The sequence below is a fragment of the Octodon degus genome, unplaced genomic scaffold (assembly GCF_000260255.1).
Source record: "Octodon degus isolate 3935 unplaced genomic scaffold, OctDeg1.0 scaffold00060, whole genome shotgun sequence".
Lineage (NCBI taxonomy): Eukaryota > Metazoa > Chordata > Mammalia > Rodentia > Octodontidae > Octodon > Octodon degus.
Window position 1 is genome coordinate 1,547,186 of NW_004524636.1, and position 13,439 is coordinate 1,560,624.

Genomic DNA, 13,439 nt, shown 5'->3' on the forward strand with positions numbered 1-13,439 from the left:
AAAAAAAAAAAAAAAAAAACACCACAGTAAGTACACAAGTGTGTGTTTTGTTTTGTTTTTTTAATGAATGATATGAATGGGACTTCCACCAGCTTACAAGGGACCCTCCTTATCTCTCAGCTCTACTCTGATGCCTGGATCTCACCTGCTTATCTGAGATCCCAGCCAAGCCATCCACCACACCAAGTCAACCAAACTCAGCAGTGCTCACAGGCCTTTAATCTGAAACTTCCTAGCCAGATTTCATCACTGATTTCATATGCCCAGGCATACCACACCAGCAATGAGTCCAAGAGGGAAAGGCTGGGGTCAGGCTGGGGCCTGGGCTAGGGGTTCCCGGTCCCAGGCGATGAGGGAGTTGCTGGCCTGGGCAAGCTCAGTGATTGACACTCGGCCCCGCTGTCGGATGAAGTTGGCCACAGCACCCAGTTCCTCTGGGGTTATGTAGATGAACTTGCCCCGGTCGTCAATCACACCTGTAGAGACATGCAGTTGGAAGGCTGAGCCATTTCGGGCCTTCTTTACCTAGCCTCGCCTTTGCTGGATGCCTCTCACCCAAGCAGGTAAGTCAGGCTTCCTGGCCTGTCCTTATCAACTGTAGTCAGTTTGATGCTGCTCAGCATGTCTTCCTTCTACCTGTGAACAAATACTTAGTACTCATGGCTGTATACCCTTTCCCCACCCAGGTCTCCCTATGCAGTTCAGGCTTCCTTGAGCTCACTTTGTAGCCCAGGCTGGTCTTGAACTCACAAAATTCCTTTGCCTCAGCTTCCTAAGTGCTGGGATTTCAGGTGTGCACCCCCATGCCCAGCAGGGCCTGTGTGATTCTCATCCTCTCACCTGTTAGAGTCCCCTCAGCCAGCAGGTCCTGGATGCGATTTATGGTGTCCTATGAGAACAATTAGAGACAGGTGCTGTTGTCCTCAGAATAAAACACCTGCAGTCTTCTTCCCACCACAGACAAATCCCCTCTTCTTCTCAAGACGGCCCCGCAGTGATCTGGTACTTGTCTATAGAGGCCTTGTTCTGGGCTCTGCAAGACCCCAACTAAGGCTCTCTTTCAGGTAGGAGGGGAGCAGTAGAGCCATGTGGCCACACAGTAGCCTGTGTACAAAAGAGTTGTCAAGATAACTGGATTAGGGCTGTTCTGGTCACAGGAACTGGTGGAGGGATGGGATTTTTTTTCTTTTTCTTTCCACTTGTTCTTCCATCTAGCAGAAATACAAGATTCCAAAGGTGCCAAGAGACACCTACACTCTATTCACTCTTGGCTAAGGGCGGATTAAAGGGGCATTAAGGAATCTCCATCTTAGGGCCAGGCAAATCCTGCTGGCCACGCAGACCCCACAAGCACCTTCCAGTGCTTACCTGAGTCCGCAGGCCCACTTGGGAAGCCAAATCTTCCAAAAGCACAACCTTGGACTGCTACAAGAGAGAGAGAGAGGAAAAGGGAGAGACTGAGCTTGGGCAAGTCCCTCCCACATGGGTGCCCTCTGAGGTCTGCGTTCTTATCTGACCTGTTCTATTTAAAAAGTTATTTTTTGCTGGGCATGCTTGCCCACACCAGTAATCCCAGATACTCTAGAGGCTGAGGCAGGAGGATCCCAAGTTCAAGGCCACCTGGGACAGTGAGACCGTATTTCAAAATAAAATTTAAGCCACAGATATAGCTCAGTGGCACACAGTGCCTGTCTGGCAAGCAGGAGGTCATGATTTCAATTCCTGGTACCAAAAATAAATAAATAAATAAAAATTGAAAAGGCTGGTGATGTAGCTCAGTGGCAGACTGGATTCAATCACCAGCACAGCCAAAAAAACCCCATTGTTTTAAAAAACTATCACCTTGGACTGGGGATTTGGCCGAGTGGTTCAACACTTGTGTAGCATGTCAAGGCCATTCACCAAGATGGAGATAGTGACACCTGAAATTCCAGCCTTCTGGAAGGCTGAGGTGTGGATCACAAGTTTGAGCCCAGCCTGGGCGACTTAACTGACTTAATGAGACTATGTCTCAAAAAATAAAACAGGGCTGAAGATGAGATATAGTTCAATGCAAAGGCCCTGGGTTCAATCCCAAATACTTAAAAAAAAAGAACGAAACCCCAAATACAACCTGTCACCAAGGTTTGTTTGCTGAGGACCTCCCAAGATAAGGCACTGAGGAGGTACAAGAGACACTGATAAAACACAGCTCCTACCCTCAACACACAGCCTCTTTCTTTCTCTCTCTCTCTCTCTTTTTTTTTTTTTTTTTTTTGGTACTAGGGATTGAACTCAGGACCTTGTACTTGCCAGGCAGATGCTTATACAGCTGTGCTATCTCCCTGACCCTCAACACACAGCCTGATTTGTGTGAGAAAGAACATGAAAAGATCAACAAATCCCAGCAAGCCAAAGTGTTAGAGTAAAGCCAATGGGAATTACTCCTCCTCCGACTCCCCTCAGCCTGGACCCCGTCATACCCAACTTCTTTCTCCCATCCTCCTCAAACTATCTGAGACACTAAGGCACCCTTAAAATAACCATTGTTACCACTCAAAATGCCTTCCATATGGGATCCTGTGCTGTCTTCCACGTGACACCCTCACACCCTCGGCGGACCTCAGTTCCTGTGGTGCAGCAGAGGCTCCACCACGAGAGCTCTGTGTGCATCCTCCCCCGCCTCCCTCATAGACAGCGTGTGACTTGAGAGAAGGAGGGCCTCTGTACTTCCATGAATCCTCACAGCAAATGAGCTGAGGGCTAAGTGACACTGTCACACCTCCCCAGCTGCAGATGGCATGTGACTTGCTTGAAATGCCAAACTGTATGTGCAAACAGTGAGACACAGTTGGGCCAGGGAATGAGCAAGCACACGGCCAGCTGGCCTCTACCTACAAAACAGGGAACAGATACTGAGCTCTCAGTGATACCTCAGAGCAGGTCCACAAAGCCACCTATGTAGTCCCCACAGATCTAACCTGAGGTGTGCTGTACCCAAAGTGTGCTTTTTAAAAAAATGAACTAATGAACAGCCAAGACCAGAAAGCAGAGGACTAGCTGGGCATGGTGGCATACACTTACAATCCCACCATTCAGAACGCTAAGGCAGGAGGATTGCCACCAGTTCAAGGCCAGCTGGGCTCTACAGTGAGTTCAAGGCCAGCCTGAATTATATAACAAGACACTGTCTCAATAAAAAAAAGGCAAGCAGAGGACCACACAAGAACTATGCAGCATTGAGAATCCTTCCTCTGGTTTTAGAAACCTAAGTTGAAAGAGCCCATCCTCTTGGAGTGAGGACAGGAAGACATGGAACTGAACTTCAGAAGCCCTTCTCCTTCCTGAAGACAGCAGTTTCAGCAGTCAGCCGGCATGGGCTGGGGATCCCCTGAGAATGGAATCTCCAGGGAGTCACCAAAAGGAAAGCCTGGGGACTTGGTCTCTGCAGAAAAAAGGGGGACTCTAAGCCCACCTGGAAAGGCTTCCTGGATGAGGCACTTCAGGACCATGTTGCTCTCCACTGGGCAGGGGTGACAACAAGCTCCAAATAGTAGCAGGACAGTGACAGGCATCTGCTTAGGGAGCAGACCCTAGCAGCAAGTGGGAACCAGACCCCCTGGCAGTTGCCAGCATTTCTCCCTCTTAGGGACTGCAGGCCCCAAGCTGTGACATGAGCCCAGCCCTGCTGGGAGGTAGCTATACCCTACTCTCAGAAGAGGTAGGAGAGAATTACGCAAGCCCTTGTTCCTTGGCAGCCCTGGTGCCACCCCCACCATCGCCCCCGCTCCCTCTGCACTCCTTCCCTCAGCCGCCTCTGCGCCTCTGAGCTGCACTCAAAAACCTCTCCCCTCACCACAGCTTTTGCAGGAGAGAAGTTGCTTAGCAGCAGAACAGATCAGGATGGGCTTATGCAATCCGGAGAAGTATCAGAGTGGCCTGTGCAGCCGCTATGGTCAGAAGAGACACATTGCCACACCATCCCAGTCCCTTGGAAGACCCAAGTTCTCAGTCAAGGATATGTAGTAGGGGGTGCTTATTTCAACTTCGTAGAGCCTCACTGTGACAGAACTGACAGAAAACACATGTGGAAAGACGCAAAAACAGTGACTCACTGAGCATGGGGTCTGAAGAGCAGGGGAACTGTCAAAGCCTGTATGTGAGGAAGTTATCACCTCCCACAAAGATCCAGGTCCTTCTCCACCTCTCCTGTCCAAGGAGAAGGGACACCCTGGGCCAGGATCTGGCCCACCAGCCCAGAGAACACATGTGCACCCTCCCAACACACACAGTAGGAACTGACACTGTGCTCTTCTGAGCCGTTTACCTTAATGTAGTTGATGAACTCTGTCAGGAAGTTGTGGGACTAGAGGAACAGAGAAATCAGAATGAGTATCACCCTGGCAGAGGCCACAGAAGTTCATGCCTGGGATCACTGTGTGCCCACACAACCCCCTGCCTATAGCAGCAGCGAAGCCTCCAAGGGTCAGGGGTGAGGTTCTGAGAACAAGATTCTAGCTGCTGCACCGTGCCAATACAAATACTTATGTACCTCCTAGTGCCGGGCCAGGAGTGTCTGGGATGGGGCAGATTTAGGCCCAACACAGGTTGCCTGTGTTTCACTGGCTTCCCAGAAACAATGGCCTACCTGCTCCTCAGTCATGGTCTCACCCACACCCTCTTCCTCTACCACGAAGGCCTCCTTCAGTTTCAGGTACTCCTCATGCTCCCGCCGGGCCTGCTCTTCCCGGGCCTTTCTTTCCTCCTCCTCCTGTGAACACAAAGAAGCAAAAGTCAGGCATGTAAGCCATTTGTCCAGATTGCCCATCTACCCATTTCTGTTCTAGCCCTGCTTTCCTGCTTTCTTAGGGACACAGCTCCTTCAAAACTCTCATCCCCTGGATACCAAGCTAAACAAGCAGAGGTGGGGCTGGGGAGATGGCTCAGTGGAATAGTGCTTGCCTGGCAAGTGCAGGGACCTGAGTTCAATCCCTGGTTCCACAAAAAATAAATAATAATAATAATAATAATAATAATAATAATAATAATAATAATAATAAAAATAAATAAAAAAGCTGAGGCAACCCCCAAATTCAGCCTAGTCTCTGGCCCCTGCCCTCCTTCCTCAGGACAACTACTTGGTAAAAATATTTTGAAAGCCCTGCCACAACCCAATACTCTCCCTACCCAATCATGAACAAACACCAGACTCCATTTCCTGCCCACCCATGCACCCAGCCAGCCCACTCCAATCTGGCTTCTATGTACCCAGCTCTACCAAAACATCTGCTCTTGTCTAACCCATACCCTCCATCTCTCAAAGCCAATGCCTGTGAGGCCTCACATCCCTGTCCTCAGTGAGGAGCACAGCCCACCATCCTCTTTCCTCCCTTGGCTTCCATATCCCACCATTTTCTAGACTTCTTCCTTTTCTACCTTCTCCAACACACAGCTCTGCTCCTGCTCCCGCCCTCAAACCCTCTCTGGGCCACTCTGCCTAGCCCATAACATCAACAATTTCCACACGATTGTCACAGTTGTGTCCCACCAGCATACCTCCTCCCAAACACTACTGATCACATGACTCATCAGCCAGGTCACCTCCAGGCACCAGACAGAAACTGTGATCTATCTCCCCATGTCCAGCCCTTCTGCTGGATCCCTGGACCAGTGCATCACACAGCCATCTGACCTGCTGTCCAGGTGAGAAGTGAGGTTCCCCCTCAACCAGCTGCTCTAACTTCACAGACAAAGAGCACCACAATCTAGTGCAAGAGCTCCCTCCTCAAAACATGTATTCACAGGCATTTAGACAAATGCTTTAAAATACGAAGCTAAAGTTAGAGCATGCAGTTATACAAAATGAGCCTGGAGTAACCTGTAGGGACAGGAAGCAACAAAGTACTAAATATAAAATATAAAAAAATAAAGCCACGTGAAAAGTGCACAGGAGTCAGGGAGGTGGTGCATGCCTGTACCATAAACTACTTAGAAAGCTAAAGCAGGATCCAAATTCCAGACTAGCCTAGTCAACTTAGCAAGACCATGCCTCAAAATAAAATTTAAAAAGGGCTGGTGATAAGTAGGCATAGTGGGAAAACCTGTAATCCCAGCATTCTGGGAGGCTGAAGCAGGAGGACTGCCTTGAGCTTGAGGCTAGCCTGGCTATACAGTGGATCCAAAGCTAGGGTGAACAACAAAGCAAAACCCTGTCTCTAAAAGAAAAAGAAAAAAAAAAAAAAAAAAAAGACGATGAATTAAAGTTTCACTAAACTGCCCTGGCTGGCCGGCCTCAAACTGGTAATCTTTCTCCTCAGCCTCTTTTTAATTTTTATTTATTTTTTTAACCATTTACTTATTTGGTACAGGGTCTTGCTATGCAGCTCAGACTCACAGTGATCTTCCTGTCTCAGCCTCCCCCAAAGCTGAAACTACAGGCATGTGCCACCATGCCCATTTTTAGTGGGCAGCTGGGAACACCTGGGGTATCAGGGATGGCCTGGCATGCAGTACTTGGGACTGAACCAGGATCCTTGAGCTTGCTAGGCAGGTGCTTAGACTGCTGTGCTATCTTGCCAGCTTCCCCTCAGCCTCTTGAGAAGCTAAAATTATAGAAGTGTACCAGTACATCTGGCTCGGTAGATTTCTTAATAATTTATGTACCATGTTTAAGGCCCTGGGTTTGATTCTAAGCACAGAACAGGGGGAAAATACCCAGAGGAAAAGAAAAGAGGGGCTTAAGGAAGGAGGGAAGGACGAAAGGAGGGAAAATAAAAAAAAGAAGGAAAGAAATTGTAACAGGACGATGGCAAACACCTAAATCAGGTAACCAAAATAGGTATAGGTACCCGTGACACACTATATTGAAGATGAAACTTCACTGTGATCTTCTTCTTTCCAATCTATAATTTCAGCCAGGTATGAAGGCACACACCTATAATCCCACATTGGGAAGCCTAAAGCAGGAGGATCACTTTGAATTCAGCCGGCCTGGAGTACACAGTGAGTTCAAGGTGAACACGAACTACATAGCAAGATCCTGTTTCAAAAAACCAAAACCAAGGAGCCGGGAAGATAGCTCAGTAGAATAAGCGCTTGCCTGGCAAGCGTAAGGACCTGAGTTCAATCCCTGGTTCCGCAAAAAAAACAAAAACAAAACAAAACCAAGTAAAAAACAAAGGCTAAATCAAAATTAAATCTGTAACTTCAGTATAGCTCAAGTGGTATAGAGCTGGTCTAACATGCGCAGAGCCCTAAATTCAATCATTAGCACCACAAACAGCAAAAAACTATTCCAGTCTAACCATCAGCCAACTCAAACTAGGGATGCCTACAAATTGCTTATTTGCCCAATACTCCTCCAACTAGTCATAAAAAATACAGGAAGTATTATATTACAACCCAGAGAAACCTATAAACACATAATAAATGTAACATAGTACCTTGGATGAGACCCTGAAAAGCAAAAAGTATGGGCCAGCCAAATAGCTCAGAGGATTAAAGCATCTGCAGGGTGTGTGGGGATATAGCTCAATGGCATAAGGGCATGCCTGGCAAGCACAAGAACCTGAGTTCAATCCCTGATACTGCCAAAAAACAAATGGGCCAGGGAGATAGCTCAGTAGAATAAGCGCTTGCCTGGCAAGTGCAGGGTCCTGAGTTCCATCCCTGGTACCGCAAAAAAAAATAAAAAATAAAAAATAAAAAGAAAATAAAGCACCTGCAAGTAGGGGCCGGGAGTTTGATCCCCGGGCCTGCCATGCTGGTCCTGCCCCTGGGGTGTGCCGAGATGGCAATTGAGACTGGGTGTAGTGGCGCAGGCCTATAATCCCAGCTCTTAGGAGGCTATAAATAGGTGGGCCACTAGAGGCCAGTCTAGTAGTGAGACCCTGAACACCCTGTAAACCCGTCCCCAAAATACAAAAAAAAGAAAGAAAAGCAAAAAGTATACTGGCGAGAACCTAATGAAATCTAAATAAGAATAGGGAAAACTGAGTATTAGGGAAAAGAACCAGAATACTGAAGTTATTGACAGGGCCAACATTCACAAAGAGGAAAAACCCTCTCTGCTAATGTTTCCCGCCACATTCAAACCACTGTGTTTTGGCCCACTTGCTACCCACTAATAGGTTTCCTGTCATCCAGGGTACTGAGACAATAGCACCAGTCAAGGCCAGCTGGGTCAGTCTAGGCTGACAGTCTATGTACTTCAAATCTTTGTTCTCTTCCTTGGGAACTTGATTCTCAGAACAAAACAAATACCTGGCAAACAAATGTCCATTAATCACCATTAACTGCAGAGGCTCCCATCCCCTGATCTACTGCCCTATGCCAGATTCCTCAATGATAGATGATGACTGGGGAAAACCTAATGCCTGTCCCATAGGCTTTTGGTTTGATTTGGTTTTCTTTTCTTTTAATTTATTTTTTATTGAGAAATAAATATGAGACAGTTTCACAGCTGATTAATAGGACAGTTTTGATAGTCAATACACTGTACACTGTTATCTTCTTAGTGGTTATCCATAGTACAAGAAAAAGACAGGATATTCTGTCCAAACACTGTTAGTACACCTCTTTCTTCTCATTGAGTTAAGCGAAAGTAGCTGTAAATTTATCCTATTTTGTATACATAAATACAAAATGATCTTTCTTTGTATCTTTTTTTTTATTTTTTGGTCCTATCAGAGGTGAATATTCTATTGGCATCTAAATACTGTAAGTGTCTGAATTCAACTAAACAATCTAACACTGTCTAGCAGTCTGTAATATTAGTGGGTTATCCTCAGAAGTTATTGACTTGAGCCTTTTACAGCTCATCAGATTAATATGGATTTACTTTATATACCTCGTTTTTATACTTTTCTGCTGGATGGTTAAGACCAAGATATAGCAAGACCTATATACCCAGAAATGTAACTTTTGTATCTGATAAGGTCAGCCAAGTACTCTCAGGATTTATCCTGTAGCCCTGTAACGCACCCCCCCCCCTTTTTTTTTAACAGTGTCAAAGTTTCACATGTATTAAAAGCAGGGAAAAATCAGAAGGGTAGAGAAAATGAAGGTTCTGCAGAGCGAGCCTGGACCAAGTAAAAGCAGGGGGAAAAATGATTTTAAAAAAATGCATCCTACAGCACACGTCCACCTAGCATGCACCCACACCAGCGCGCCCGATTTGGTTTTAAGGATGGGTCAAACCCAGGGCTTTAGGCACACTAGGTAAGCACTCCATCACAGTGCTATATCCCAGCCCTGGACCCACCATCCCTTTCTATGTTGTTTAACAGCCTCAAAGACCTCATGATCTGGAACCAGAACTGCTTTGGCCACCTGAGAAGTTCCAGGCACACTCCATAGAGCATGTGCACTAGAAGTCCCAGATCAGGCTTTGCTTAGCAGCAGCAGCTTCCACAACCATATTTAGCATTCAGAGAGGAGGGCCAAGTAGATAGCTCAGGTAAGCTATCTACTTACCTTAAGCTTACCTTAAGCTCCTGCCTGGTAAGCAAAAGGTCAAGTTCAATTCTCAGTATCAATAATAATAATAATAATAATAATAATAATAATAATAATAATAGAAAATAGCATTCAGAGACTAAAGAAAACATAGCCTGGGGCCAGAGAGATAGCTCAGAGGCATAAGCACCTACCTGGAAAGCATAAGAACCTGAGTTTAACCCCTAGCCCCACATGCCATGCAGTCTCAGCCCCAGATGGAGGCACCCACCATGTGCCCCGGAACCAGGCATGGTGGTGCACACTTTTAATCCCAGCACTTGGGAGGTTGAGCCAGGAGGATCTCTGCTAGCTCAAGACCAGCCTGGTGGGCTACAAAGGTGAGCACAAGACCAGCCTGAGCTGCGTAGTGAGACCCTGTCTCAAAAAAAGAAGAGAAGAGAAGACATACTGGACCTTTGCCCATCTTCTAGAACAAAGATATTAGGGAGCTACAAATGAGTAACACTGGCTAGCTGGAGCCCAGAGGACAGGGTCAGGGTTAGCCTCACCTTCTGTTCCTCCTCCAGGCGGAGCCGCTCCTCCTCCTTCTTCCAGTCTGCCTCCCGCTGGGACTCTAGGCGCCTCCGCTCCTCTCGTTCAGCCTCCTCTGCCTAGAGAGAGGCCTTCATCAGCCCATGTACCTTACCCAGCTACCTGGTGCCCACCTCCCAGACAGACCAGGGAAGGCGAGTGTTGGGTCAGAACACAGATGAAGGCTTCAGGAAACAACCAGGCAAGCAGCAAACAGGAGCTCAGTATAAAGAGCCCGGAAGACAGAGTTCACCCCAGGGACACAGAAGATAGAGCCCTTTCCTGTATCCCAGAGCAACACCCCACTCCTTCTGCTTGCCTCACGCTGGGCTTTTCGCGCCTGTTTCTCTTCTAGTTTCCGTAGTTTCTTGGCTCCAATTTTTCCTGTTGGGTGAGTTTCTACTGGCTTCTCAATGCCTTCTTCCTCCTGAGCTATGTATGGTCAGAGAAAGATATTTCAATTCCTAGCCATATCACCCTGTCACTCTCCTCAAGGGAAAGAAGCCTCTGCCATTCACCTTCGAATGTTACTAGACCAGCCCTGCTCTCCAGGGGTGCCTGGCCATATTCACATGTGCCTTTGCAAGTGTATGTGCTGGGCATGGGGGCTTTGGGCACAGAGCAAATGAGACTTTACAGACAATGCACAGTTACAGGAGCATGATGCCAATATCTGACCGCCTGAGAACACAGGTGGGGCTGTTGCAACTTGCAGAGGTCCCTGGTTTTTGTTTCTGCATCAAACCTCTAGGGAAGGATGGCTAGGGAATATTTATCCCAGTCTCAAATCTGCAGTTCTCCTTACTCAGGAATTGCTGAGTGTTCGAGGCTCAACCTCTGACTAAGACTATCCTGTTCCTCGGGTGCCAGGCTAAAAAGACAGTTTGAACTCCAGGACTACTCTAGGGCCAGCTGAAAGTTAAAAGATCCACTGATACCCAAACAGATAGATGTGACACATGACTCTAGATCTAGGAGGGATGGTACCACAAATGACCTGTTTTTGCAACCAAGGGGCTAATCCTAGGGGTTCAAGGAGAAAATTCCCAGTGTTTTCTGGGAAATGCCCAGAGGTCCCTCTTCAGGTTCAAGACAGCTGTTAAATACTAGAAAAGAGACACTGTAGGTCTCTGTGTCAACAGAATGACTGTCCCCCAACCCTTCCGGTAGTTGTAGTGATCCCATCCTAGGAAAGGCGCTGGGATATCAGGGGTGAACTGAAGCACTCTCCAGGTCAGTCAGATCCCTAATCTTCTGGTTGGACACCAAGAACCAAGATGAAGAAAGGGGGTGTACCCCAGTGGAATGGAGATCAGGCCATAGTGTTGGTCCCTATAACCCAGTTCATGTCCCAAGTCTCCACCCACTCTACTGAGCAACTCCTAGCTTCTCTCCAGGAAATTCTGGGGCTAATTTACCCTCTTCAATCCATCCCTCTTCCCCACCAGGCTGGGCCCCTTTCACCTGGGATGTCAGTTTCTTCCTCATTCTCATCCACTTCTGCCCAAGTCACCCTCTGCATTCGACGCTGAGCCTGTAGGCGGCTACCCAGGTCCCTCCGGCGGCGGGGTCTGACTCCAGCTCTCTGCTCCTCTGCCTCCAGGGGCCGTGACTGGCCCACCCGGGTTGCTACTCCTTGCACCTCTTCATTGCGTGGTAGCTCTTGACCAGCTTTGGAAAGAGAAGAATACAACACAATGCTGCCAGGCAGCCCAGCCCACCTCATGGCTAGGGAAGCAGTGTTTCTGAAGCCTCTCCTTCCTCTGTTCAACCTTCTAGACCCCGGCTGCCCACAGCACAAAGCACCTAACTTTACAGTCTGATTCTCAAGGTCTTTCCAACCCAGGTCCAAATCTTGGTCCAAGGCAGTAAGCTCACCTCTTCCCTCCTGCCTGTGTCAAAACTGTTTGCTCCCCTTATGGCCCCGACTTTCAAGCTAACCTGTTGGGAGACTTACATCCTGCTGTCTCCAGATTTTACTGAATGACGGATGTATAAATAAAATACATTTACTTCTTGCTTAACACCACTTGCTATGGTTTTGTACAGCACCCCAAACAGACAACACACTTTTCTCAAGTAAGGGGCTGGGCATTCCCTCCCTCCCTTCACGTTACCTAAGCATCTCTCTGCCTCACCCTCAGAATATGCAGGTGCTCATAAGTAGTTGAGGACCCAGGGTGACAGAGACACATACACAAACCCCTATGCTGACAATGAACGGAGGAAAGGGAGTGACAGGTGTATGTCTGTACTCCTGCCAATTACAAGGCCTTCTGGTGCAGAACAGGGTGGAAAGGTGGCTGGGGGGAGGAGGGTAGTGGCTGGGGCATAGCAACTTCACCTCACGCTCCCTACAGTTCGAAGTGGGCAAAAAGCCAAGTGTGGTGCTGGACACCTATAATCACAACACTCGGGAGGCTGAGGCAAGAGGATCGTTACGAGCTAGAGACCAGCCTGGGCTACAAAGTGAGTCCAAGGCCAGCGTGAACTGCACAGCGAACCTCTCAAAAAGACCCCCCCCCAAAAAAAAAAGTGGGCAAAAAACACTCAGATGCCCCTGCCCTGGCACCGGGTGTGGAAGTCTGGAGCCAAAATGAGAGGGGAACCCTGCCGCTTCCCCCAGGTCACAGTAGGGGACGGCCCTGACAGTGACCGACGGGAGTTTGTCTGCCAGGACCTAATGTGCCAAGGGGTGAAGGGGCGAGACTCTCGCCTTGTGGCAGAAAATAGTGTAGAAACCCTGCCACCAGACTCCCCGCTTGGGGTACAGCCCACCGTCCCGCACCAGAACCCCAAAGCGCAGACGCAGGAGCACGCGCGGCGGCGTGACGCGCTCCGCGAGAACCAGGCCGGGCCCAGCCCGCGGCGCATGCGCACCAGCCGCGACGCCTCAGGACTTCCCAAGGCTCCGAAGGCCTCAGGACCGCACCTCGCAGGACCAGCCCCTTGGCGCTTCTTACCTTCCGGCGGCCGGCGCCGGCTGCGGCTCAAGAAGAGAATCAGGCCAACGAGCAGTGCCGCCACTACCACGTACACCGCGGGCGCCAACATGCCGAAGACCTTCTGGTGAACCCCGGCGCCCGCCTGCGCCCAGTCACCGAGGCCCCGCCCACTACCCACAGTTCCTGCCCCTTCCCAGCCTAGGCTCCGCCCACCCCTGGGGCCCGGGCCCGGAGGAGCCTTCGTTTTCTTTACAAACTATGTGGTGTTTTTGTTTTTTTAAGGCAATAAATCTGGGCATGGTGGCGCATAGCTGTAATCCCAGCATGTGGGAGGAGTGAGATTGAGGCCAACCTGGGCTACACTGTGAGTTCAAAACCAACCTGAAGAGCATAGGGAGGTCATGTCTCAGACCGTGTACCAAATACGTTTTTTAAAAAGCCATATAATGTTTATAGGAAAAAGACGTGGAAAAGATGCGTGGAAAT

At 48.6% G+C, this 13,439-nt stretch overlaps 1 protein-coding gene across 1 annotated transcript; it reads right to left on the reverse strand.

Annotated features, from left to right (window-relative positions):
* Nucleotides 1–257: 257 nt before the first annotated feature.
* Ddrgk1 (DDRGK domain containing 1) lies at nt 258–13,131 on the reverse strand. Its single transcript, XM_004634256.3, has 9 exons — nt 12,972–13,131; nt 11,473–11,679; nt 10,328–10,440; nt 9,987–10,088; nt 4,628–4,750; nt 4,307–4,345; nt 1,369–1,425; nt 841–889; nt 258–476 (listed from the first exon to the last, which is right to left on the reverse strand). Exons 1-9 carry the CDS (start codon nt 13,060–13,062, stop codon nt 310–312), a joined length of 948 nt encoding a protein of 315 aa, XP_004634313.1. The 5' UTR covers nt 13,063–13,131; the 3' UTR covers nt 258–309.
* Between the last annotated feature and the right edge of the window lie 308 nt (nt 13,132–13,439).

Excerpts from the sequence above, each read along its gene's own strand:
- Ddrgk1 (XM_004634256.3), bottom strand. The coding sequence starts at position 13,062 with ATGTTGGCGCCCGCGGTGTACGTGGTAGTGGCGGCACTGCTCGTTGGC. Across the intron at positions 1,426-4,306 it reads AGTTCATCAACTACATTAAG|CAGTCCAAGGTTGTGCTTTT; the intron begins GTAAACGGCTCA and ends TCTCTCTTGTAG. Across the intron at positions 477-840 it reads GGCTGAGGGGACTCTAACAG|GTGTGATTGACGACCGGGGC; the intron begins GTGAGAGGATGA and ends ATGTCTCTACAG.